Genomic DNA, 27,262 nt, shown 5'->3' with positions numbered 1-27,262 from the left:
GGGGGTGGGGTGGGGGACAGGCTCTGGAACAGACCAGCAGGAAGTAAGATACGGCCCTGACCAAGGTTCCTGCACACAGAGCTGGGAGCACACCTGGCCAGCAGCCTCCCAGGCTTGGCTTCCAGCGGCCAGCGGAGGACCAGTTGGTTCTGTGCTACCTGGGAACAGACAGCACAGGTCTCCCCACGATTAGCACTGATCGGGGGAGTGACAAGAGGGTTACTGGTCATTATGGGTAATTATGAGGTGTAGACTCCTCCCTGAAGTCTCCTGTGGGAAAATTACCCAGGACAAGGAGGGAAGGATGCCCCATCTGTTACCCAGATCCCAGCCTCCAGGCTTGGAGCCAGAGCTGCTTCAGGCTCCACTCCTGGCCTTGGCCCAGGCAACATACTTTGAAGATGTGAAGCTCACTGTCTCCCTCACCAATTTGATCCCACAAGCATTTATTAAAAGCATTTACTGCATGCTAGGCTTTGTGCCAGGTGCTGGGGATGAGAAATTGATGGGCACCCTACCACAAGGAACCTAGACCCAAGTACTACAGTATTGCCACAGAGGGACAAAGAGACAGGAAGGCACTACAGACGCTGATATAAAACAGGCAACTCCAATGTGCCTTCAGCAGTGAGCTAAAAGCCTAACAGCTGGGACTGAGAAGATGGCTCAGCAGGGAAGTGTTCGCTATGCAAGCATGAAGGCCTGTGATGAACTCCCCAGCACCCACACAAGAAAGCTAGGCGTGGCCATGCATGCCTCTAACCCCAGCACTGTGTGGGGTACAGAGACAGAAGACTGTTGGGACCTGCTGACTGCCAGCCTCCCCTGTGTCAAGGGAATAAGAGAGCAATAGGACAGCTGATATTATCCCCTGGCCTCTACAGGCGCGCACCCAGGTGAGTGGACCACACACACTCACACAAAGCAACAAAAGCCCCACAGTGGCTAAGGGTGTAGCTCAGCCGGATGGAGCCTGCCTGGGAGCGGCGAGGTCCCAGTCTAATCACTAGCACTATAGTGGGAAGCAGAGGGTGGGAAAAGCACACTCACAACGGCAATGATGACGCAGAATGTGTACACAGACCCAGGGAAACCTCAAAGCTCTGGCAGAAACCCAGGAGGCTCAGGTAGAAAGATGCATCTCCCTGGGCACAGGGGCACCCCTAAATCCCAGCACTCAGGAGGCAGAGGGAGGCGGATCTCTGTGAGTTCAAGGCCATCCTGGTCTGCACAGAGAGTTCCAAGACAATCAGAGAGAGCTACAAAGAGAGGTCTTGACACGCCCCCTCGCCCTTGCTAATAAAAACATTTCAAAAATGGGATTGGATAGATGACCTGATCGTTAAGAGCACTTGATCTTGAAGAAGCATCCAGCACCCACAAGGTGCCTCACAACCATCCAGGACTCTAGTTCAAGGATTCAATGCCTTCCTCTGATCTTGGAGAACACCAGGTACATATATGGAGCATGTCCTTACATACAGGCAAAATACACACATAAAACAAATCTAAACAAAAAAAATGCAGAGAATAAAAAAAAATCATAGTATGGAAGAAATAAAATGCACTTAACTGCATATACATTATGTAAATAATTTTAAAATATATCACTGACAGAAAATACCTGGTAAATGTTTTATATCAACAGGCACATGCCAAAGAAAAGAAAGCTAACACCCATCTCTCAAGATGCCAGGGAGACCTTGTGGAGCAAGGGCAGTGTGTACGACTCCAAGAAAAAAAATACCAAACCACGTGGTTTCGTGACATATTTTCAAATTCTACAAGAATGGAATTATTTCAACTATATCACTTAAAAGTGTACCAATGTATAAAAAACTTCCCCATACACTGTATGGAGTTACTGTCTATTACCAATACCCAATCATGAAATACAAAGGCCACAAGTTAATCTCACAATGTAAACAAATCAGAGAGTGTGAACAGTCAAGAAAACTATGTGGTCTTCAAGCCATGCTCAATAGACAAAATTAACCACTTTTCATGGGAGAAATTAAAGTGGAATAGAGCACTTCTTCACATGACATAGAAAGAAATCACATAACCCCGAGACCTCAGTAATCTACACCACCATGCTTAGTGGCAAAACCCTAGTCATTCATAGTAAAGTGAGAAGAGAAACACTACCACTAAAGAGAAAGATGTTCTCAAGCTAATAAGTACCTAGCAAACACATAACACAGGACACATTCCCAGCTCGGTCCACCATGAAACATCAGCTCCTGTGTCAAGCTCTTGGCCCAATTTATCCTGGCTACCTCACCTGACCCAGACTCACCACTAGAACTAATGGGCAGAACTATGAACCGCTTTACCCATGTGCTCACCCCTGCATGTGCAGTGTGCTCATAAATGACCGGGGGCAAGTTGTCACCCACACCACACTGGGACACAGGTCGGAGAACAAGGTCTCTGCAGGTACTCCAGTTAACTAACTCACCGCCCGGTAAGGTTGTCAGCAAATTCCCTCCCCTGCCATCCTCTAGTTTTTCCAAAGAATAATTGTTATTGGTATAATTTTTAAAAAATAGAATAAAGGGCCAGGAAAGGATATAGGCTTTATTTTTAAGTCAAGATCGGGGATCAGCATCAGCATAAATTCCCAGGTGAAAAGCGGACTAAGTGGCCAAGACGCCTGCGTGCGCCAGGGTGAGCATGCAGCTCTGTGAAGGTGTTTAAAGGTATTCCCAGCAGAGGCCAAGTTAAAACCCTCCAGGCCCAAAGCCAGCATATATTGCCACACTACGGCACACCCTGACTTTGCCCAAGTGCCACAGAAACTCTGAATACTTTGAACAGGGCAAGAGTCATTTCCAGAGCCAGATGTTGATTACATAAGGTGTGTTTGTGAGAATCTGCCACGCTGTACATAACATGCTTCTCTTCCTACGTATGTACTAGACTTCAGCTAAGAGATTAAAAGTTAAAATGCCATGCCTGCCCGCAACACTGGCACTCTGAAGGCAGAGAGGGAACCCATGGAGCGAGCAGGCTGGCTGCTGACGAGCCAGACCAGCAAGCGCTAGGTCCCAGGGAGAGGCTCTGACTTGATATGAAAAGTAGAGGCAGACTGAAGACCAACCAGAGTAAGCCTCCAGCCTCCATACACATGCACACACATGCATGCGCACCTGCAAAAACGAGAACACATATACAGACTAAAAAAAAAAGATTTTAAAAATTAAAGGCTGAGATGAGAAAATTCTATTTCCATGACCTGCTCCAGAGCCTCCTTCTAAACATCACACTTTAATAATCGCTAAGCTCACAGATCAGTCTCGTGGGACAGGACATTCAATCCTGTACAAAGTGTCTGATGATCTGATCTTAACTTTCCCAGACTCCTATCATTTGGGTGTAACCCACAGGTATGGGAAACACACAGAGCCAAACTGACTGAGGCAACTGCTCTCAAGCCCGACTGCATAGTATAACCATCAGGAGAGCCTCAAGAAGCGCCTGGGTCTGCTCCACTCCGCCAACATCAGAGTCTCTGAGCGCAGACACTAACACTAACATCCCTTCTTTGAAGAGCTGCTCAGATCATTCTAAAATGCAGCAGGGGCCAAGAGCTGCTAAACTTGTTAAACCAGAGGGACTGGCTGTTGTAGACTCTCAAGACAAGCTGAAGCAAGGCCCTGCCTGTTGTGGTGGAAGCTGGGGTGGGAGTGTCTAGGGACGGAGTGTCCTGGCACCCACCCAGCTCCTCCTCCGTATCCCACTTCCCCAGACCTCGGTCGGAGAGCTAGCAGGAAACAAAGGTATCATTCTAATAACTCTGTGTGTGTGTGTGTGTGTTTGTGTGTGTGTGTGTGTGTGTGTGTGTGTGCTGGCGTGTGCACGCGCGCATGCATGCAAGTGCACGTGTGTGTAGTCCTGGGCATGCAAATGTGGAACACACCAGTCTTCCTAAATGACTTTAGGGCCAATGATGCTGGACACAGAACCCTGCGTTCTGGCTCCTAGCCAAGGAGTTCAGACTGGTTTCCTTGCCAGGACAGCCCCAAGACACACGCCACTGCAACCACACAACCCCAGAGCTAAGCCCTAACTACTACCCAGGGGCCAAATGATGCCTCTGGAAGCCCACAGCTGGAAAACAGGAAACCAGTGAAAAATAACAGAAGGAAAGGCCATAGGGCAGAGGTAAGCAGAGAGAGCTCCACCATGGGATAAGACTAGATTCAGAGATGTGGGATGAGGCCACTAAGGAGAAAGAGCCCACATGGCCACCTACGGAGACCTTCCAGCACTATTATCTGGGACCCCATGCCACGTTCTTCTGTCTGTCTCAGCCTGGAATACCCACACCCATAAGTATAGAATACCCATACTTGTAAGTTATAGAATACCCATACCCGCAAGTTACAGAATACCCATACCCGTAAGTTTGATCCAACATATGGTTATCTTGGCCAGGCAGCCCCACGGTACTCTTCCTGGATGATTCTGACCCAAGGAATCCTGGTCATGTCACAAAGCATGCTCAGACTAGGGAGAGAGCAATGCTTAAAGCATGAGCAGTGGGGACAAGGGTGGGCTGAGGCCCTAAAGAATGTTCTAGTGCAGAGAAGAGAAGAGTAGGCTAGAGAAACGCAGAGAAAACCAGGTGGACAGCTCTTGGGCATGTTACATGAAGAAAGAAACCATATCTACACTGCACACTCTATCAGCCTGACTGATTAGAACACTTCAAAGGCAGTTGAATTTGGAAATGTTGCAGGTCCATTGCTAAAGTATCTTGAGCCACCCTAGCCCCTAAATAGCCATTTACTGACCTCCTCTGTGACCGAACAACCTCTGACTACTAGGGACATTCTTTAGGAATATATGATTACAACAAGCCCCAAACCCAAGAATGTAATCAGATAGCATCCAAGACCTGCAGCAGAGATTCCCCACCTCACTGCAGCCTGTCTGCTGGTCCCACCAGTACATTTGTAAAGGTTTCTGATTTATGGCGTTGCTCAGTTTGTAGAAAGAACTTTATGGAACAGTTACCACATTGGGCCACAGAATTTGGGGTTACCTAAACCTGTGCTCCTAGGCCATGATCATGTTTTTGGCTCCAGAATCAACTATGGCTTAGACCCTTTAAGATTATATATGTATATATATATTATATATATTTATAATATATAAAACATATATATTTTAATGTGGACAGGAACATCTCCAGCTCCACCAAAAATCCATTAACCTAGAGGCTGGGACAGGAAATCAATGACTCATATTTTGAAGACCTAGTCTCCCCTCCATAGGACCAGGAGGGTCAGAGAGAACTCTCTGCAGCCTGGTCAAGCCAGCAGACATGACTTGGTCTTAGGAATATTCCCAAGGTTTGCAGTCAGAGCAGATTCCCCGCCCACAGCCCTTCTCATGACCTCTGCCTGTAACAGGTGTGTCTGCCCTCCCTGCTTGTCCCCTTCTGCAGAGCAGTTAGCAGGGTCTGAGATGGAGCCTCCCTGAGGGGCAGGAAGGTAGTCCACAGGCCAGGCATCGGTCCCTCTAGTAAACTGTTTAGCAGCACTGGGAACAAAGCCTGAAGGTCAGGGGAAAAAAATGTCCCTTTGGGATAAGCATTTGAGAGAGGGCAGGGGGTGCTGCTGAGGTGGGAAAGTCAGTCGCCAGGGCAGAGCTGGGGAGCTCGCTGATAGAGACAAGCTGCAAACCCTCTCAGTGCCTTTGTTTCCAAGCAGAGCTCATGAGGTCAGGATTACTCATGAAGATGTGTGGGGGCGGGGCTCAGAAATCCAATTACTTAAGCACCAAGGGCATAAGAGTTCCTGGCCAGACACAACCAGGATTTGCTTAGACCCTAATCCTCCTACACTCAGCATTTTGGTTCCTTAAGTAATATTTCTGCAGCAAGACAATCTGGGCCCTTTTTCTCTAAGCAGCTAAGATAAAAATTCACATTTTTGCTTGAATGTTTAACAATGCAAACAAAAAGTTGAAGAGCCTCAGCTGGGGGAAGTAGGGCCAAGACACTCAACTCAAGCTACCAAGATGACTGGGGCATCCATTCTTACTGCAATCACAGGATTAGAGCAGCCCGAGAGGAAAGGGCTGCACCGCTAGGTTAGCAGGCTCATCGTGTGATGTCAGCGGTAGAACGCTTGCACACTGAGTCCTGAGTCCAATCCTCAGCATCACCGCAGAGGACAGCTTAAGCTTTTTTTAAAAAAATCACAAATGAAGTTGGACCTGGTAAACAGGGTTGTATTCCTGGCTACTCAGAAGACTAAGAAAGAAAGATTCTAAGGTTCAAGGCCTGCTGGGCTCCAGAGGCCTGAGGATACTACAGTAGATGATTTCCCTGCATGTATAAGGTTGAGTTTGGTCTCCAGGAATACACACACATCCGCACAAAGGGGTGGGGGTGGGCACACCCTTCAGGGTCTCATGGGTTCAAACTACACCAACAGAGTCCTGGGCATGCAGGAAGGAGCCTATCTACAGGATTAGAGGTACAAGTAAGTCTTCTGGCTGCTCTAAGAGACTCTGCAACAAACGTGCTGTGAGGAAGAGTGAGGAGGTGCTGTCCAGAAAGGGTGTGCACTGCCAGGAGCAAGTTCAAACACTGCTGTCCACAGTCTGACCCGGTCCCATCACACACACAGTTACAGGACATCCAAGAGCAAGCACATGGGAACCGCCCTGTGAACAGCTCACGGGATGCTCTGGATGAATACCCCAGACAAACCGTACAAGTTGTTGGCTAACTCTACAAAGCAGAACCGAGTCTTAGAAATTATAAAAGGAAGAAAACCTAAAAAGACAATCTGGTCTGTTTCTAGATTTAGTTTGAGAAAAACTAACTTTGGAAGGCAAACCCTCTGCTGTACAGAAGAACGATGGCCAGGGACTCTCCCAGTTAACGGTAAAGCCCAAGATCTGAGTAAGAAACTCAGCTACTTGTTGCTTTCGCTCTCAGCTAGTTAGGCAGTAAAGTCTATAAAGACCTGAACCTTATTTTTTTTTAAAGATAGGGTCTGATATAGCCCACACTAGCCTCAACCTAGCTACATAATCGAGGATAGCATCTACTTCTCAAGTGCGAGATTACAGGCACATATCACTATATCCAGGTAAATGTTTACAAGGTGACTTTTTCTGTTCTTTTTTTGGCAGTTCTAGAGAGCAAGAGTCTATGGCAAATGCTCTTCGACTAAGCCACATTATTCCCATTCTAGAACCCAAACTTTTTTAGATAAAGTCTTACTATGTAGCCCTGGCTTCCTAGAACTTACGATACAGACTAGGCTGGTCTCAACTCAAGCAATTCACCTGTGTCTCTCAAATGCTGGGATTAAAGGTGTGCACTACCACAGCCAGGAGACTCTCGCTCCTGATGAGCTGGAAGTGGTTTCAAGTTCACACGGACAGCCTGGGCACAATATTTTACCTAGCCTTCTCTGCATCTCAAAGCCAACACTTTCTTTTCAAAACCAAGTTTTCTTTCCACCCTATCCATTTCAGAACACAGGACCCTAACAACATCACCACAGATCCTGGAAGCACTAACCTTAAAAACAAGGCTGGCATGTTGATTCTTCATTCCAAGTCCACTGAGGTTCAATAAGCCAAAAAGAAAGCCTAATACATCCAAACACACATGGGGTGAGAGGTTCTGTCTATGGTGTGTGCAAGTTCATGTGCCCCAAACACCATGGAGCTCAAACATATTAACTGCACGGAAACACGGGCAACGCTGGTTTCCTCACCTATGACTGAAGCAATTAAGTCACATCTCTTACGTCTAATGGCTTTGTAAGGCTCGAATAGTAACTTTTATTTTCCTATTTTGTACTTAGTACTGGGACAGGTGAATGCTCAGCCAATGGTGAGAGACAAAGAACGGGAGATAAAAGCAGGCATGGATGAGGACAGAGTCCTGGCTAGCACTGTAAGCTACGGGTTTTATTCATGCAAGCCATCCCTGTCCTGTTTGCCTACCTCCTCAGAAGCCACTGAGATGCTGCGAACAGGGAGTCCTGCTGACTGCCAGATGTCTGGATGTGGAAGGAAATGAGGCCAAAAACTCCAAGAGGTCAGGGATGGAAGGGGTCTTAAGAGGATTGGGATACCCAAAAGCTGAGCCAAAACAAAGCCTCTGACATATTCCCAACTCTGACCCCCCAGCCAGCCAAACCACTTGCCACAGCCTCCAGGGTATGGGAGGGAACTTGGCAAAAACCACAAAGCCCATTTCTAGTGGAAACGTCCATCTGTAGCTAGAAGCAGATGAACACCCAAGACCCCGCTCCTCACATGCCCAGCAAAAGGACAACAGGCCGTCATGGTGGTCTCAGAATGCAGTCCCAGGTTCCTGCATTGTGATGGACAGGAGGCTCCCATTCCAGCTAACACTATTTTCACAGTTCCTCCTCTTCTCTGACATTCATTCAAAAATGACTGGGGTCGCCAAAGAGGCAGAACTGAGCTCTGTGGTTAACGCCGGCTCCTCCCCAGCATGGGAAGCAATCTCTCCATTCCAACTTAAACCTGCCATCCTCTTTGCTGGTTCCTTTCTGGCTCCAGCATGACAGGTCACTGCTACCTGTAAGTGACCTCAGAGAAGGGGATCCCCGACCTTCCAAAGAGCTGAAGCACAGGCAGAAAAGATCAGACGGGAGTGACCAAGAGTATGCATAGAGTCAAGGAGCAGATTCTTAACAGGGCATTTTTGAAATAGTCAAAAGAAAGGCAGAAGGCAGAGATCCTGGGCCCAGTACCAAAATAGTTTCCAGACATCCTTATCCAATGAAGTGCTCCCATGAGGCAGAGCGTGGGAGCCCCAAAGCAGGGCAGCCTGGTACTCTCGGCACTGACCACTCTCTTCTGTCTAGGCTGCTGAGGTGAGGAGGCAGCAACAGGAGACTATGCTATGGCATATTCCCTGGGATATCACGGGTAAATGACATAAAGCGTAATATACAGTAAACCAACAACTTACATTCATCAAACGCAGCTTTGTGGCCATGCCAGGCACAGTGCACACCCACGCATCGGGATATTCCTGGCAGCACTTAGCGCACAATGAGACATGCATTATTTCTTCTGGCTGCTGGACACCATTCACCCTTGGGGCTTACCCCTCCCGTGCCCGTCCTGTGGGAACTTGTACACATACACACATGAATACATCCTGATAGGAGGAGCTCTTCTTCCATGACCTGATAACAGATTGGGCAAAACTCTCTCACCCCCAACAGGCCACCTGAGAAAATCCAATGTGCAGAAAAGATAGGGACAAAACAGGGGTTCAGACCTGAGTTCTAGTGGCATCAAGACTGGAAGGAAGCCATGGTTCTCAGGCAGGCAACTCAGCACAAACAAGCACAGATCCAAGCTCAGAGCAGGAGGAATGGAGCTCTTGTGCCCAGGGAAGGGGAAGCCCTTGGTTTTCCTAACACTGCGGCTGGGGTACTAGGCTGGAAGCCTCCAAAAGATCTTCCGACCAGATCCAGGGCAGCACAACAGGTGGTAGAAGGAGGGAGCACCCTAGCAGAGTGCAAGGAAGCAGGTCTGCCAGAAGAGCCACCACCACAGCAGGCAGGCAGGCAGGGGGTAGGTACAGAGGACAGCACTACCCCCCACCCCATCTGCCTCGATCCTTTGTCCTGCTTTCATCGGAGTTGGGGGACAGAAGAGTTCGCCTCATGATCTTAACATTCCCAATGCGCACTCTTGAGACAGTGTACCCAGTGACAACTCCCCCAGCCAGCAGCGGGTGACCAAGGGAGGCGGAGGTGGGAAGCTGTGGGTTCTGGCTCCCAAGAAAAGACAGCAAGAGCAAAAGTGAGCCAACATGAGCTCACAGCTCTCTCGGCAGCCCATGCACAAACAGTATCAGTACCGGGGGTCTCCCACAGTCCCTCTCAGGTGACTACCAACAACCCCCAGCCTCACCAAGGCATGCCAGCCCCCAGAGAGCTGAGGTCACCTGGCTCTTCCTCCCCCACAAACTATTTCTGAAGCAAAATCCATGTCCTTCCCCTAAACACTTCCTTGGGAAGAGGCCAGGGAATAACCTTAGGCTTCAGATCCACCTTGTAAGCTAGCCCAGGAACCCCCAACCCACACAGGAAGAAGCAGAGCCCCACCCTGTCAGCGTCACCACCCAGTGAGGTGGCAGAGTGCCATTTCCAGCACCTCCTCAAAGCTTCCCACAGCTTTCCCAGGAAACAGGAGGCAGCTTTGCAGGAAAGACTGAGAGCATGCTGGGACACTCACAGCTCGCCCACCTGCTACCTAAGCAACCAGGCTCCGGGCTTCCTCTATGCAAAGGGGAGCCCCACTGGGTCTGTCTGCCCGCCTTTCCCACACTCGCTCCTGGTCTCTGCTCGAGAGACAGCCACACTGTTTTCCTGTCCCAGCCCCCCACCTCCCAGGCCAGAGGCCACTACTGAGTAATAACAAACTCAGGACGGCCCCCAGCCCTGGAAAGCGGGGAAACTAAAGGAAGTCTACTGATCTGGTCCTTGCCAGCCTAGGAGGATTAGTCATGGCTTCTTAGTGGTCAGATTCTCCCCAGACTCTCCATTCCCCCTACCAAATGCACCACTCCACCCTCTGAAAACCCACCTGGAATGGGTCAGAGCCCCTTTCTCTGCTTCCCCTACACCTGGGAACACTGCCTTCCCAGTCTCCCAGACACCAAGTGGCACAGAATAACAGCAGACACCCGCTGGCTTCCTAGCCATGATGTTGCATCAGCCCCCACCCTACCCAAAATATCCTCACCCCCACCACCTCCTCTCCTCTCTCCAGCCATCTCCATGGTGACAGCAGCATGACTAATGACACCCTATCAGCTCAGACTCAGGAGTGCAATTCTCCCTCCCCCTTACTGTCTTTCACCCCCCTCCCTCCCTGCGACTCGCGCACCCCGGGGATTTCTGCAGATTGGATGCAAACCAACAGTGCCAGGGCCATTCTCCAGAGATTTCCAGAGGCAGGGGTGGAGAGTAGGTTGCATGTCTTTAACACACACACACACACATATACACACACACACACACGCACACGCACACACACAGAGTTAAACAACCAAACCCCAACTGCACCCAAACCATCCAGCTGAGAAAGCAAAAAGAATCCAAACAAAACCCACACAGGCCTGAGAATTCATTGGCCGCCCACACTCCCGCCGCCCCTCCCCCTCAGCTGCTTCTATATACACACACATACATACACACACACACACACACACACACACACACGGAGATTAAGGGATCGCCAGAGGAGACCCTTTATTTATATCCAATCCAAACACTTCACCCCCACCACGCGCGCCATGTACACACATGTGTGTACACACACACAGACACACGCGCGCGCGCGCACGCACACACGCAAGCACGCAGGGTACCTTGACAGTCGCCCCTTGTGCCCAAGGCCCTGCTCCTTCACCAGCCTTTATTTCCACCTGCAAAAGAAGCCAAAGACACTGGTGAGGTAGACTAGTAGCAGGCAAGCGGCAAAGCAGTCCTGCACAGGCCCCAGCGCACTGGAGGAGAAGGGATCGGGGGAAGAAAGGCTGGACGGGACCATCTTCCTGCTCCAGCTGCCTCCCGAGCGCGGATGGGCCCCTGCGCCTTCCAGTGTTTTGTTTTTCTGCTCGGCTCTCGGGCCTCTCAAGATCCCGGCTCCGCTCCCGGCCTGCACGCAGCCTCCCCTCCCCTCCAGGCCCAGCGCGCTACCTCGGCCGGCCTCCTCTACTGCATCGGCCGCCGCCGGGCCTCCCATTATCCCCGCCGAGGGAGCGCACCGAGGGAGGCACTGCAGAGGCGGCGGCCAGCTGCCGGCTGCTCCCGCCCCGCCAGGCTGGTGTGCGAGGGGGCGGCGCACACGCCAGCCAATCCCGCGCCCGGCCCTCCCCGCTAAGGACCTGCCCAGCAGCCAGGCGGGGGCCTTGGTCGTGGAAGCCATAGCCACAAGAGCTGCTTCCCAGGCAGGCCGGGGATCCCGCGGCACTCCCCGCCAGGCGACGCACAAGGCCTCCCCTGCACCTCCAGCGGGTGCACCTGGAGTACAGTGGAACGTGGAATGTAGGGATGAGAGGGGTAGATGGTACCCCAAACCGGCCACTCTCCAGCCGGCCAAGAGCAAAGTAAGAGCTTCTGTCCTCCAAGGAGAATCCAGGGCAGAGCCTCTCTCTCTCTCTCTCTCTCTCTCTCTCTCTCTCTCTCTCTCTCTCTCTCTCTCTCTCTCTCTCTCTCTCACACACACACACACTCGCGTGCGCATACACACGCACACACCCGCTCTGCAGACTGCAAAGGCATGGAGTAACTTACCGAAGGTGACAGCGCTAGAACTCAGCGGGGCTCCAACTCCCTGCCAGGTCTGTCCTCCCCGAAGACCATACCACCCTACTTAGCTCTACTGCCCTGCCCTCTTGCCCCCCACTCGGGAAAATGGGCTGTAGCCCATACTTCCTATGCTCCCACAAGTCAGCTGTGCCCTCTCTGGCACCCACCTTACTACCCTAAGATCACTCCCGACCGCTGCTGAAACATGCCTCATATGGTAGTCTCTCCTGGAGAGGCTTCACCAGGTGCCCCTTCCGAAACCTCCCTGGGCTCCCAGACCCCAAGAATTCCAGTCTAGTACCCTAACTCCAATCAAGCATACCAAAAGTGCAAAGGCCAGGAGACTAAAAGGGTGAGGGGGACAGCAAAGTCCTAACTTCACTTTCCCGTAGTAAATTCCCAGATGCCCCAGGCACCTGACCTCACATACACTTTAGTACCCACCTATCCGGTCCCCAGCCCGTGGTAACTTACCACTCTTAGCCTCTCTTTGCTCATCTGTAGAATGGAACCAGCAGCCATTTCATACAGCTGTGAGGCCTGAGATGGCACTGGCCTGACCGACACCCGGCAGGTGTTGCTGCCTGGCAGCACGTTACATTTCTGCCAGAGCTCGGGGTGCTTTCTCATTCTCATTCTCACAGATGAATAAGCTGAGGCCTGAGAGAAGTGACTCACAGATGAGCACCCCGCCCCTGCTCCAGTGACTCGCTCTATTACCCACTCCACCACAAATGCATAATTGTGCTCCCCTAGGGTTCCCAGGGGGTACTCAGAACCAGAAGAGCTGCCTTAGGAGGAGGGCAAGCCTGCCTCTGGTGAGGTGGCTTCGGGGCCCACACTTGCCTCCCCTGTGGGACAAAGGGCAGTCTTACTAGGTCCTTCTCAGAGCAGGAAGGCAGGCAGATGACAGGATAAGGTAAGAAACCATGTCCTAAATCATGAGTTTAGGTGACAAACTGAGTGTGTCTTTTGTGGTTTTGTTTTGCTTTTGTTACACAGTTTCTCTGTGTAACAGCCCTGGCTGTCCTGGAATTTGCTTTGTAGCCCAGGCTGGCCTGGAACTACCTGGTTCGAATCTACCTGCCTCTGCCTCCCAAGTGCTAGAATTAAAGGTCCACCACCGCCAGGCTGTTTGTGTCTTTTAACTCACATTACTGACCAGCATAAATGAATCCTTTCTCCTAGTTCCCTAAAGCCCTGTGTTACATACCCATGCACCCCACAGAGACAAACACAGCTCCGAGAGTATCAATTAATACTGCTACTACTCCGGCTGCCACAGTGATCAGCCCCCTGCTACGCACAGGCCCGGGGCCAACCACCCTGTAGTATTATCTCATTTTACCCTCTCTACACACAGCCTTTGCAGAAGGAAGACTCTTGGGATGCTGAACAATTTGCCCTTCAAACTTGATGGGCTGGAAGTCAAACCCAGACCCTTCCTGTCCTCTGTAGCCCCCTTTCTCCTTCAAGCCTAGGGAAATAGACAACTGGGTCACTTAAAGTGACCACTTCCTGTCAAAGAGATCTGAGAACACTAACGTTTTCGCTCTTCTCTATGCTGCTTCCTGACTGACCCCTCCCCCGCACGCTAAAGCACTGCAAGGCTGAATCCAAACAGTGCCTCCCCTCTGCCAGGTCCTCAGTCACCGAACCTTCCCAAGCCAGGCTCCTCCCTGGCCTGGAGAACAGCATACCGCCTCTTCTGGAGCCAGCACATCGGAGCAGTTATTTTATTTACTGTCGTTCCCCACGTGGGTGGGGCCGTCTTCCCCGCTTTTCCTAGGCTCTACACAGAACTGGAATGTGCTGAGCTGCGTTCTACCTCAGGAGTGTGGAGTAGCAGGGAGGCTAGGCACTGAGATGGTGAGGCCCGCTCCTGGTCAGGCTACAAAATGAGGTCCCTAAAGCCTGGGGAGTGGGGGAAGGGCGGGGTGTTATCCACTCTCCTGGAAAGGCAGGACCCACTATGGACCAGCATGCCTCTTTCTCATAGTTCATGGGAACTCTGGAGCTGAGTTTACCCCCGTCTCCTTGTGCTAACTCTGTGCTCCTCCAACTTCAGGTACCCACCCTGCCCTCCGGCAGCCCTTGCCTAAACCATGGGAGCCTGTGGCCCCCAAGGCAATCTACTTGCTCCCATTCTCATCCCACTCCGGCTACCTTACTTCTTAAGAGGTATGTGATGCCAGGGCAGTTTCCCACCTGACAGCGTTCTCATCTCTATATGCCCCTCTTTCTACATATGGGTCTCACTGTGATCAACTCAGAGGCACATGGGATTCCTCTGCATGAGGACAACGATCCATCCCCAGTCTTCCATCGGGTCTCCCAGTCTCCTCTGTACTAGCTGCAGGAGTGGGGCCACAGAGGAGGTAAATGGGCTCACTTGCTGGAAACACTGAAAAGCTCAAGACCATGGCGATCCACAAACCACACTGCACACAGACGAACAGGAACTCAGGCATGCCTAGACACCGTGGGGAAGGAAGACTGCAGATGAACCGCGCACCAAGCCTCCTGACGCCCCACAAAGGGGGACCCAGCACAAAGCATCTTATTTAAATCTCAAACCACCAACACGCCAGGAGTCTTCCATACCCACTCTACGGATGGGAAATAGTAGAGTTCTACACACCTTGCCCAAGATCAAACAGCTACAGCGACCCAGCAAGGCTCTTCCTGTGGCGTCACTTGCAGTGGCACACTCCAGGGCCGCTATGGACAGCCCTGCAACGCTCGAGTCCGTCTACCTCCTCCAGAGGTGACGGGACTAGAGACAGGTCTCTTCTCTTCCTTGCCTCGTCCTGAAAACGGTACTTCTGCACAGGGCTTTTCCTTCCTTGTCCAGTTGAAGCCCACATCCTCCACGATGCCTTCTCTGGGTACCTCAGCTTGTTGCCAGTCCACAGCACTACCAACGTTTCTCTCTGAACACCTGCGGTATGTGTCCTGCCTCCCCAAAGCACCCAACACTGAAGGCACTAGGTACTGACCGTGAGGGGAGACCTGTGACCCCACCCCCTTCCCTCTCCATCACACAAAGGATCCTGTCAAAGAAACCTAGCACCCCCTCCACCCTTGGAGCCTATGTTTCCGGGTGTCCACACATCAGTTTCCACCCAAGTAATTGCAGCCCATCACACATACATCATCCTCTATATTTGAAACTCTTTGAGGTTGTCATGGGAACTGCCTTTGCCTTCATTCACTGATCAGACCTCACAATTAGCTTTGGCAGCGGAAGTCTGTGTCAATGGCAATCACCAGGAGGAGGAAGCAGAGGAGGAGCAAAAAAAAAGCTCCTCCTTGGAGGTACAGCAGAACAAGTGCAACAAACACCACTACTGTCCCGGTGGACAAAGAGGCGGCCCCAGTGCCCACCCCTCACTTCCACTCTGACAAATAAGACGTGTATATTGAGCCTGACACACACTGCCACAATGCCTGTACCCGCACGTCCTCCTACCAGTGCTTCTCACCTCTCCTAATGTGACAACACAGATCTTCGTGTTTTGGTGACCTCCCCAAAAAATTATTTCATTGCTACTTTATAACTTGTTTTGCTACTGTTATGAATCATAATGTAAATATCTGATATGCAACCCCCAAGGGAGTTACACCCACAGGCTTAAAACCACCGTCCCAGATGCTTAGGAGAAGGTGTTGCACTATTTCATTAGGGTCAAAGTCAACTGTCGTTAGGACCACCAAATGTCCCAGGACCCACTCAAATAACAGGAGACTATATGGCATTACAGAAACAAGGAACAGAACACCTCAGAAGCCCAGGGCAGCCTGGAGGAAGACTTCCACGAGAAACCAGCACACCTAGGCTCCCTCGAGGATCTGTGCACACCCTCAGGTGTGCCCAGCAGCCTGCCTAGATCTTTCCACAGCTCTGCTTTGAGCACTCCAGACACAGTAACAGGAGTCAGAGCCGTCCTTAATCCTTCACGAGCCACTACCTCCAAACTCTCAAAGCCTGTTCCTTCCCTTCCCAGCTGGTCTGCTAGAGGCACAAGAGTCACGAAGGCTAGACTCTGTCCTCAGGGCATTCCTCCCTTCCAGCTTCTCAACAGCATCCTGGTAAGAAAACGATTCCTTGGTCTCATGAAGGACAAAGTTAACACTGTTAGCCCTCTACTCCATGTTCAGTGCCTGGTCTGGCCCATGCCAATCCTGGCAAAGGTTTGCTGGATAGGGCTCGCTACAGGTTAAAGCATACCACTTGATTTTGGAAACTGAGGCAGCACCAGAGAGGAGCTATACTTCTCCAGGAAGAGGGACATAGTAGGTCGTGGGACTCAGGGCGCATTCCAGAAGGTATGTCTTCCTTGTTCTTTATCCTGTCCTCTGAACCCCTCACTGTACCTCTCCTCACCCCACCCAGGCCTCGAGCAAGGGCCTGTCTTCCCTCTCTTCTAGAGTACCAGAATAATCCGTGGCATCTCTGGGGGAAACAGGTGACCTATGTAAAGGGCAGGTCAATAAACGCATAAAGACAGGCGAGAACAGCCAACGTCTCTGCTACATGAATGATTCAGATGTGTTACACTAGAGTCTAGTACCTGGCCACTTGTTTCTGACCCAGCTTTTTCACATCCCCTCTTGAGGCTTCCCCTGATAATGAAGAGGGGTCGTGTGGTATAAAGACACCCACAGTCTCACCAATGCCCTTAGGACTGCCAGTGACATCCCCATCCTATTCTGAGACCCTGGAGTCACTGCGCTAACAGCAGGGGAAAGCATGTAACCTGCCCACTAACTCCCAGGGCACCCCAGTGCTGGAACTCCCACAAGTCAGCTCAGCAGTTCGAACAGAACAGAGTCCTCTGAGAACCCAGCCACCTTCTCCATTACTTAATCAAGCAACCCTCAGACCTGAGTTCACCCGAAAGGCAACTGAGGATTCCACACGGAGCTTCTTTCCCAGTCCCCCATGTCCCACCACTGCCTCAGTAATTAGTAGAAACTCAGTCTGCCAACTTCTTATTCAAGTGATAGACAAGGCCACCAAAGTGTACACAGTATAGGAGTGGCAGCCGTCTTGGACCTACACAGATCACAAGGAAGATGCCGGCAGCAACCCAGGTGGACCACAGGAATGCAGAGAGATAAAGGGGTCTCGTCCTCTGACATCCTCTCTTCCCGAGCACTCCAGTGTTCTCCCACAGGCAAAGAAGAGATGGAGTCTAGACATTTGAGTCCCAATATAGTCAGCCCACCTACCAGCACACTGCTTCTCCAGGAGACAGCCTAAGCCAGAGGGCTGACTCTGGGCCGGGCTTGTGAACAAGTACACGCAGGACCATAAGTTAACATGAACAAGGTTCACAGAGGCTTTGATCAGGACTGTGGGTGGGAGGGTCCCATCCCATGGGGGAATCACACCTTACTCCCACCGCGTTCTAAAGAAATACATGGTCATACCTTCAAGAGTGGGTTCTGTAGTCGGTTAGAACCCAGGGGAGCATTGTTCTCTTCTATATCACAGCTATGAGCCATAATCCCCAACTCTGATGGCTATTTCCCCCACCTGAAAGAGGCTGCGGTAAGGATGAATCTGGAGAACACACAGGGACACCCTATGTGCAGCTCGTAGCTCTGCCCAATAGATCTCCTATAGCAGTAACTTTTAGAGACAGGGTATTAGTATAGACTGAGACTGGCCTGAAACTCATCATGTAAGAGGCTGGACTGCATAAGGAGTTAAGCCAGACTCCAAGTCATGAATGCACTCTGTCTTCATCTCCTAAGTGCTAGGATTACAGGTATGAGAGCCACCACTTCCGGCAAAGAACATTCTTTATCTGCACTGTCCAACAAGAGCCATTAGCCACATGCAGCTTATTAGAAGGTAGCTATTGTGACTATTACTGTATTTAATTTTAATTTAAATAGTTGTCCATGGCTTATGGATCTCACATTGGATGGCTCAAGTAAATCATGCTTCTAAAATCTGGGGTAGCCATGAATATTCTTGAGAATGTGCTAAAAACCATATACTGTCTCCCCAGAGAAGATACACTGTCACACTTTCATGAGACATTCAGCTAAACCTTCCAGAAACTTCACAAGCCTGACCTCGACCCAGCCCAAGACTAATCCCAGTTACAGGATAAAGTCTAGGGCTGGGGGCATAACTTGGTCTGCACTTAATTGCCTAACACACTTGAGGTCTAATCCCCAGCATGACAAAAAAAAGTAAATTAATTAAGCGGCTGCGGAGGTGACTCCAGTTAATGAAGTGCTCGCTGCACAAGCACAAGGACCTGAGTTTTGATCGCCAGCAGCCATGTGAAAACCCAGCACAGTGTCTATTGTAATCCCGCACTAAAGAGGTGGAGGCAGATGGATCCCAAGACTTGCTGGACAACCAGGCTGGCTGAATCTGCAAACTCAATGGAAGACTGACTCAGAAAACAGGTGGTTAGGCTGGAGAGATGGCCAATGGCTAAAAGCACTGACTGTCCTTGCAAAGGACACAGGTTCAATTTCCAACACCCACATGGCAGCTAACAACTATCTGTAACTCTAATTCCAGGGGACCCGACACCCACTTCCGGCCTCCACATTGGTACACATGAATGCATGCAAGCAAAACACCCGTATTCATAAAAGATCTGTTATGTATGTTTGCATATACTTTTTTTAATGACACGGTCAGGTCATGGTGACAAGGGACAAAAAGGTCTCTGCATTTGAGGCCAGCCTGGTCTACATAATGAATTTCAAGCCAATCAGGACTATATGGCAAGTCTGTCTCTAAAATAGAAGGTAAACAGCAATTGAGGAACACATTCAATAATGATCATTGGCCTCCACACACATGCACACACAGGTACACACAGATACACATACACACAAATTAAGTACAAAATGTGGACAAAAGATATTATGGCCCATGTTAGATATTTCTTCCGCAAGAAAGCTGTCTAAGGAATACGCAGCTACACCTGATGTTACACTTCCCACAGACTCGGGAAGATCTCTCCCTCCAGAGGATGCCTTCATAAGGTATCACCAGTCCGCAGACCCATGCAGGCACAGGAAACAGGGAACCCCTAAGGCTAGCTCACGAGTAGGAAAAACAGTAAACATCATATTCTTTTTTCTAACATGACTCCAGTCAGCCTGCTTCGAACCTACTAACAAGGTCTGCAGACTCCTCCACAGGAAGGAATTAACTCCTCTTCCACACGACCTTTTCCTCTGCTCCTTTGGAAACTGACTGGCCCGGTTTCCTTTTATTGTCTTATACGTGGCAGATCTCAAGACAGGCTGACAAAAATTTCAGAGCTTCAGTTCTTTCCACCTGACCAGGAAATCAGGGTTCCTCACACGTGCCTCTCTTTTTAAAACAAGTCCCAGGAGGGCTGGAGAAAGGGCTTGGAGGTTAGCATTTGTTCCTGCAGACGACTCAAGTCCGCTTCCTAGGACTCATGTGGTTTGAAAACCATCCATGACTCCAGCTCTACGGGAATCCAACCCCCTCTTCTGACTCTGAGGGCGCCAGGCACGGAGGTGCAAGCAGAACACTCACACACATAAAATAAACCTAAAACAAGGTCAAACAATTCTAGACTTTTCCACGTCTCTTCGGTCCCACTCAATCTGGCTGAGGCTTGCTGCTTAAACTGCCCCACTCTCCTCAGCCCCCTTCCCATCTTCCAACCTAGTCACTTCCTCTTGGAATTCCCAGCCACCGTAGCTGTGCAACTGCAGAGCCTTCAACCAGACCCAGGATTCCACTGCTGTACCCCTCCCCCGCTAACCATTTGTGACCTGTGGGCCTACAACCTCCCACATCGGGCGTCTCAACAGCAAACATTGCCGGAGAGCTCGCCTGGCTGTTTTCAGATCACACCCAAGTCCTTAAGCAGTACTACCCAAAACTAGCCTGAGTGACTCCAGGGGAATGAACATGGAGTCAGTGCGGGGTCAGGTTCTCCTTTGCTAGTTGTCAGCTGGAATTCTGGCTGGATGTGAGGTATTCTGATCCTTTCCCACCCCCTACCCCTTTTCCTGGTCACACAAGTATTGGAAAGTCACCCTTCGAGTTCTAATAGTTATATAAAGCTCGTGGGTATCTGGCTGAACTACAGATTTGGGTTCCAAAGGTTTGGGATAAGGTCAGAGATTCTGCACTCCCGACAAGCTCTAGAAGATGCTGCTGGTCCACGGCATAGCAAGGTGGAAGTGAGACTAAGCTACTTCGTGTCCTGCAACTGGCAGGAGCCGTGCCTCTCTTGTCTGCAGCAGAGGGTCTCCACCCTGCACATCAGACTCACTCTAAGAGCCCCAATCCAGTCAATTATGCTCTAGGCCAACTGGTGGCTGGGGGATCCATTCACTAGGAGTTAAACATTTTCCCCAGGTGTTCTCAGGGTAGAACCCCTGCTCTACAGTGCTTGACGGAGAGGGCAGTGACACTCAGATCTATGCAAGAGGTTTCTGCAGCAGGCTGCTCCCAAAGGAATCATGGCGCTCCCAGTTCACTGCTAGCCTTTCTAACCTCACCACCCTTTTAATACCCTGTTCTATAACTAACAAAAATTAAGATCAAACTTATATGTTTATGATTTCCAAAATCTCCAAACCTGGACTTCTTGCCAACCCTAATCTACTGCACTCTATCAGCGTAATTCTGTAAAGTGGTTTCTTGGAGCACTCGGGAAGATAGTCGGGTGTAAATGCACAGTGGTATCTGGCTCTCCTTTTCCCAGGATAAAGTCCCCTGGTCACAGGGACCCAATGGCTTATTTTCCTGTCCCTAGTTATGCTCCCAAGTTGGAGGCCTGCTTCACTTCCTTCTCCTTGCTGCATCACACAGAGATTCTGCTGTCATAGCATTTCCGAGGCACAGGACCTTCTGGCCGATGGGCTTCCTGATGTGCCTGGCAAGGCTCAGACAGCTCGTGAATCTTCCACGTCAAACTCTAACGGGCGCAACCTTAACCATCTCTGTACACTTGACAGTACTGTGACACCACACAAATGGCTCCTGTTAGGCTTGGGCCCCTTCACAACCCTTGTCAAAACAAAAAACAAAAATAAAACAAAAAACAAAAACCAATCTCTTCCTCCAGACAACTATCCTTATGGAGTCTGTGGCTATGGGGTTTGAAACCAGCGCCTCAAAGACGATCATTGGGTCGCTTGCCCAGCCTCTTCTCATGCCTCACACAACCAGGTGGACTTATTTTTTAAGAAATCTCATCACCTCTACTTTCTGCTGCTTCTCCATTTGCTGAACACCTTCCTCGGGAGCTAGCTTAGCGAGACCCCATCATGTTTCTGACATTATGGAAAGATCTCCTGGCTCCCCCAAAGCTGCAAGGTGTCTTGTCAGGAAGGTGAAGATGATGCATTTGGCTGAGGGCTAGCAACTCTGCAACCACAAACCATTTCTCTGCTATTCATCCACTAGCCTGCTTCCTGAAGCCTAGATTCCTCTGCATGATCTGCTTCTACTTACTCAGCTCCTTCCCTTGCGCATGCCCAGGACCACAATGCCATCTTGTTCCTGGTGTGCAGACACTCCTTCCTACACCTGGCTCCAGAGTCCTGTTCCACGGTTGTTCGTCCAGCAAGCCAGGGGATGTCTCAGGATACACTTAATCTGTACTTACAGGCTTACAGCAGACTAATGCACAGCAGTTTATATGTGAAGTTTAATCCTGCCACTGTGTGCTGGCTACCTACTGTGTGCCAGACATGATGTATATTTTATTTTGCGTTTCCATTTCATCCTCATTAACACCCTAAGGAGGATTACCCCTATCTCACAACCAAGAAAACCAAAGCTAGAGGAAGTTACTACGTCGCCCTAGTGTGCTTCACACTCAACCCTGAGAAGCCTGCCTTTATTCAACTGAAAAAGGTGCAAACTAAACAAACTCTGATACCAGCCTAAGCCCTGAATCTTTCTGGAAATAGGAATGAAGACCACAGTAGAGGTACAAACTCCTTTGGATATGTTATATCTACTGCTAACCCAGAAGCAACCACAGGTCCCTGGGAAGCCACCTTTAATCTTCAAATTCTAAACTACTGAGTTCAAGGATTCTGACTCACCCTTCCCAAAGCCCACTGGGGAAAAGAAAGTCAAGTAGAGAAGAAAAAAGGGAAAACACAGATAAGCACTCTCCCTCCCATGTCCACCACCCTCCTAGGATGGTACCCAGCAAGCAGCCATCGGCAGACAGCATAAAAGAAACCCCAAAGGCAGCTAAGAGAGTGGAGTCAGGATGGAGTTAAGGAAGGATGCCCAGAGGACTAGAAATGCAGGGACACAGATGAAAGCAGATGCTAAGACTTCTGAGGCTCTGGGGATGGAGTATCCCACCACACCTGAAGAGTCAGGCCAAAAGAAAAATAAGACCTCCCCAGTCCCAGTCCCGGGACACTCTCCTCTGGTTAAGCACTTTGAAGATCTAATGATTAAGATCACTTCAGTCCCCTGGGGCAGTTAAATACGCAGCTGTCGGGCTGCGAATGTGCCTGAGACAAGCCCATTAGATGAAGTGTCGCCCAGACAGCCGTTCTCAGGCTCTCAAGCTTTGTAGGAGCAGGTTGAGAAGGAGAGGCACGAGTTACCATTTTGTTCTTTTTTTTTTTTTTTTCTTAAACCAAGCAAAGACAACAAAAACAAACGCCTTTCTTCAAAGTTTAAATATCAAAGGGAAGCTACCCACCTTTGGAGCACTGCTCATTAAAAAAAAAAAATTAAAGGTTAGGCTCATCAAATGGGGGTAAAGGTATCAGCTGCAAAGCATGGAGACCTGACTTTGAATTTCTGGACCCATTCAGAAGGAGGAAGAAAACCACTCTCTAGTTGTCCTTTGAGTCTCACGTATGCATCATGGTGCAGAAACACACGCAAATAAACAATGAAATCATCAGCTCTAAGGAAAAAAAAAAACCCATGCCACTGTCACTGTGCTACATTATTTCTCTGGAAACTGGAGCCGGCCCAGTCCACAGACCTACATATAGACCTTCTGTCCTCGGGTGTCACAGGCTGTCCAGCTACATTTCTACCTGACCCCAGGGGCCTAGGGGTAGCCACCAACCACGGCAAGGTCTGCCGGGTACACAGACTTCTCAGGGCTGTCTCTAAGACTCCGCCACCCCAGGTCCGCGGGATCTGCACCATGACCACCCGGCAGCCTGGCCAGCAGCCTGGCCAGCAGCTTACACAAGAGGATGACAGCCCTGGCCGCATTCCCAGCCCCCTTCATTCAGGTATGCCCCACTGTTGCCAAGACCAGCACCTTAACGCCATCCTTAAGGCTACCAAGAATATCTAGCGCACAGAGTTCGGCATCTTTACCCGAGTCTGTCAGAGGAGTGGAGAGAGATACCGGAATAGAAGAAGGAAGTGCCCCGTTAGAAAGAAGGAAATGATGGGATCCAGCCATGCCACATGCAGTTCTCACAACCTAACGCCAGCTTATATCTACCTCAGCCTCTAAGAAAGGACCTGGGGGGCACAAGATGAGCAGCACGAAAACTGTCCAATACCAGCAGTACAGAAGGACTGGACACTACTGCCCCAAGGCTGAGGGGAGGGGAGCTGCAGACCTGATACAGATGTCCACTTTAGCTGGTCAAAGTAAACAGGGAACAGAGACTGTCGTGCCTGAGCCATGACTTACGTACGGTATGTAGCAAGTGGGCAAAGGGAGTGAAGGAACAGAACCCCTGCCCCCAGCACGTGGATCTTTCTTCCTAGCCAAAGCCCTACCAGCCTGAGGCACGCACAGCTCCACGTTCAGCAGTCAGAGAAATCCCAAGTGCGGTGGCGGCGGCATACCAGCCCAGCCACAGGTGACCTTATGCTCAGAGCACAGCACCTCCTGGACCAGCGGAGGGGACTTTGGAGGTCAACAAGGACAGCTCGATTTTCCCAAAAGACAGGCCCAGAGGGGCAGAATAATCTAGGCTCTTGGACAAATTAGTGGCACGGCTGGGAGCCCTGCAGACTGCGTAGGCCTCTGTCTCTGTCCAGCGCCAGTTCCGCTGCCTGGAGCAACTTCAGCGGCTACACGCTCCGCCTAAAATCTGTTCTGTTGGTTGGTCCCTACTTTCACCAACTGTCTGCTGTCATAGCTGCCACCAACTTCATGCGGAGTGTTCATCACCACAGTAGAAAAGAAAGAAGCCCAATACAGAGCCACTGCCCCTCCATTCCTCCCTCCCCACACACACCCAATCCAGCTGTTCTCAGCCCAAGTCTGCCCCCATCTTCTACCCTGAACACAAGGAGTCCTTGAGAGCATCTCAAAAGCACATCATTCATTCATAAATTGGCATCCAGAACCTACTACTATGTCCCAGAAAGTATCCCATATCATTGAGAAGCCCAATCACACATCTCTCACTAAATTCCCTGTTTGAGAAAAACAAGAACCCAAGGAAAGGTTTAGGGGAGAAATACCCTGGCTCCATCAGGACAGCACAAAGGCCAACCTGTCACCCAGAACTTTCGCTCTAAGTTCGTCCACCTCCATCTCCAGCGCCTCACTGCCACCACTGCTGCCCACATCACCCACCTCGCAGTCACCTTAAAGTCCACCTGAGGCGTGGGGTCCTGCATCAACCATAAACACCCAGGAGGAGGATGTTGGCTCTCCATGCTCTGCAAGGGACTGAGTTACTCTCATACAAACCGTCAGCCTGGAAAAGGAACACACTGGGCTTCCGACAGCAGGCTGGGCTCCAAAGGGGACCAAGGGACCAGAAATGGAAGGACAGGCATAACTGGATGAGCCTTTTTAACCAGCCCCTCGTGATGACAACGCCCTCAAGAAAGGGATGGGGAGCCTAGCAGAGGCCCGCTTACCTCTTTAAGAAGCCCCACTTTTTTCTTCAGCACCTCACACTTGCGAAGTTTGCAGATCTGGTGCGTGCGGCGATTGGTGCAGCTAGTACAAGACCCACAGTTTTCCAGCCGCCGGCAGGGCTCACAGGTCCCACACCTTTTTCTTTTCTTTCGCCCATCTCCACCCCCTCGCAGTTGGGTCTCACTCCCAGCCATAGGAAGCCCAGGCCCCTGGAAGCCCCCTACCATCACCTGGCCCTGCGGGAAATCATAAAGGCCTGGGAGGTCCGACTGGACCGCCAAGGGCACCTGAAATTGGCTCATGATGCTGAGGTTGCCAGGGAAGGGAGCATAAGTGCTGGGTTAGACTACTGTCCAGTCTCCTGATGCCAGCAAATGCCACCAACAGGTCGTTCTCTCCTAAACAAGTCTACAAGGGTGATGGCAAGAAGCTTCGGCCTCTGGAATGGGTGTCTCTTCTTGAACCCTCTTCACCTCTGCTGCAACCGGCTGCCAGGGCTCCTTCCAGGACCAGTCTCCCACCTGCAGGGCCCCCAGATCAGGGGCAAGACAGTAGCAGCAGCAGCCCCCAGGAAAGGTTTCATCTTGGCTGGGTGGGTTCTTCACCCTCACCCACCCGGGGCTCAGGCATGAGGCGAGCCAATGGGTGTGTGGTGGGGCAGATTAGGGTGAGGAGTTTCCTCCTGACACTTCTCCCTCCCTGGGTCAGGATGGTGGAGAAGGCTGCGCTGCCTGGGGGTGGAAAGACACAGAAAGGGGAAGCACATCACTCGAGGCTCAGAGACAACTTTCACGTGTTATCTCTTCCTGCTTCTGGGAAGAGAAAATGGGGGAAGCCAGAGTCTGAGTCAAACGAAGTCATTAGAGCCTCAGATGGAGGTACAGGGGACTAGCTGGGGGTAGGGAGGCATTCATGGGGATGAAGGGTGCTAAAGGTGGGATTTCTGAGAAAGTTGCTCTGTGCACCCCCAAACACACATCTTCCACTGGCTTGTGAGTTTTATTAAAATCCAAGCGAAGCCCCTTACTGGGGGGGCCACAGGACCTTCCCCGAGGTAACAGAGCTTGCAAAATAAAGTTTGCAGAGGCTCGTTCATTGGAGTGGATGGCACCCCAAGCACCTAGGCGGCCTGGAGGGGGGGGGGCGCCCGTGGGGAGTCCCAAGTCGGCCACCTCGTCGAGCCCCCAGGAGCGGGAGCCCCGAGGGCCACAGAGGAAAGCGACCCGCGCCACCGAGGGGCGCGCGGAGGGGGCGCGCTGGGGCGCAGGCCAGGCTGCGCGCGCCGCCGCCGCCGCTGCTCCGGCTCCTTTGTTCTGGGGCCTCGGCCGCTCCGCTCCCGCTGCACCGCAGCCCCCCGCCCCGCCACCCCCACCCGGCAGCGGCGCACGGCCACCCGGAGCTCCCTGCCGGGTCTCCGGCTACCCTGCTGCGCCCACCCCGGCCTTGCCACGGTCCCCGCGCCGCCCCTCCCCCCACGCGCTGCCCCTCCCCCACCGCGGAGCCGGAAAGCCACCGGCTGCACCGACCTGCCCGCCGCCTCCGGGGCGGAGCGCACAAAGGGGCAAAGTTTCCCAGCCTGCCGCTGCCACCGCCGCCACCGCCACGGCCCAAGGTGTGCGCCTCCGGGAGCGGAGCGCCTAGCCCGGCCAAGCTCGCTGCGCGCGCGGAGTCCCCCCGCCCCAGCCCTGGCCGAGCACGGGACGGCACAGGAGGAAGGAAGAGGCAGCGGCGGCGGCCGCGGCGGCGGCAGCAGCAGCAATGAAGGCGGCCGCGGGACTCCCCGCCCCCCCGCGCGCCGCGGCACGTGCTCGCCCGGGGACTCCCCCGCCCGGGAGGGCGCGCACGTGCGGTCCCGCCGAGGCTGGCCGCTAGGCCCGGGACCGCGCAAGAGCGGAGTTCCCGGGTAGGGAGCGATGCGCGCGCGGGCCGGCCGGGCTTTGCACCTGCAGCGCCTCCTTGGGCCTCGCGGAGGGGCCCTCCAGAGACGCGGCTGTCCCCGCGGGCTAGCCCGTCCCTGCCCTCCGGCGGGGCCCGAAGCCCGAGCTGTCGAGGCGGGGCGGGGCGGGG

At 51.7% G+C, this 27,262-nt stretch overlaps 1 protein-coding gene across 7 annotated transcripts in view; it reads right to left on the bottom strand.

Annotated features, from left to right (window-relative positions):
* The window catches only part of Tet3 (tet methylcytosine dioxygenase 3), a 103,893-nt gene that overhangs the window by 76,159 nt on the left and 472 nt on the right, over positions 1-27,262 (bottom strand). The window contains exons 1-3 of one of the 7 annotated variants that reach the window (XM_038318290.1): positions 26,722-26,870; positions 25,195-25,926; positions 11,399-11,455 (exon numbers count right to left, since the gene is read on the bottom strand). In XM_038318290.1, the coding sequence (XP_038174218.1) occupies positions 11,399-11,455; positions 25,195-25,497 (360 nt within the window). In that variant the 5' untranslated portion in view covers positions 25,498-25,926; positions 26,722-26,870. Of the gene's footprint in view, positions 1-11,398; positions 11,456-11,729; positions 11,837-12,815; positions 17,177-17,777; positions 17,786-25,194; positions 26,349-26,721; positions 26,871-27,262 lie in introns of those variants that run through there. The other 6 variants (XM_038318291.1, XM_038318294.1, XM_038318293.1 and 3 more) reach the window with 6 other exon arrangements.

Source organism: Arvicola amphibius, chromosome 2 (genome assembly GCF_903992535.2).
Source record: "Arvicola amphibius chromosome 2, mArvAmp1.2, whole genome shotgun sequence".
Taxonomy (NCBI): Eukaryota; Metazoa; Chordata; class Mammalia; order Rodentia; family Cricetidae; genus Arvicola; species Arvicola amphibius.
This window is presented reverse-complemented; position numbering and strand designations above follow the sequence as displayed.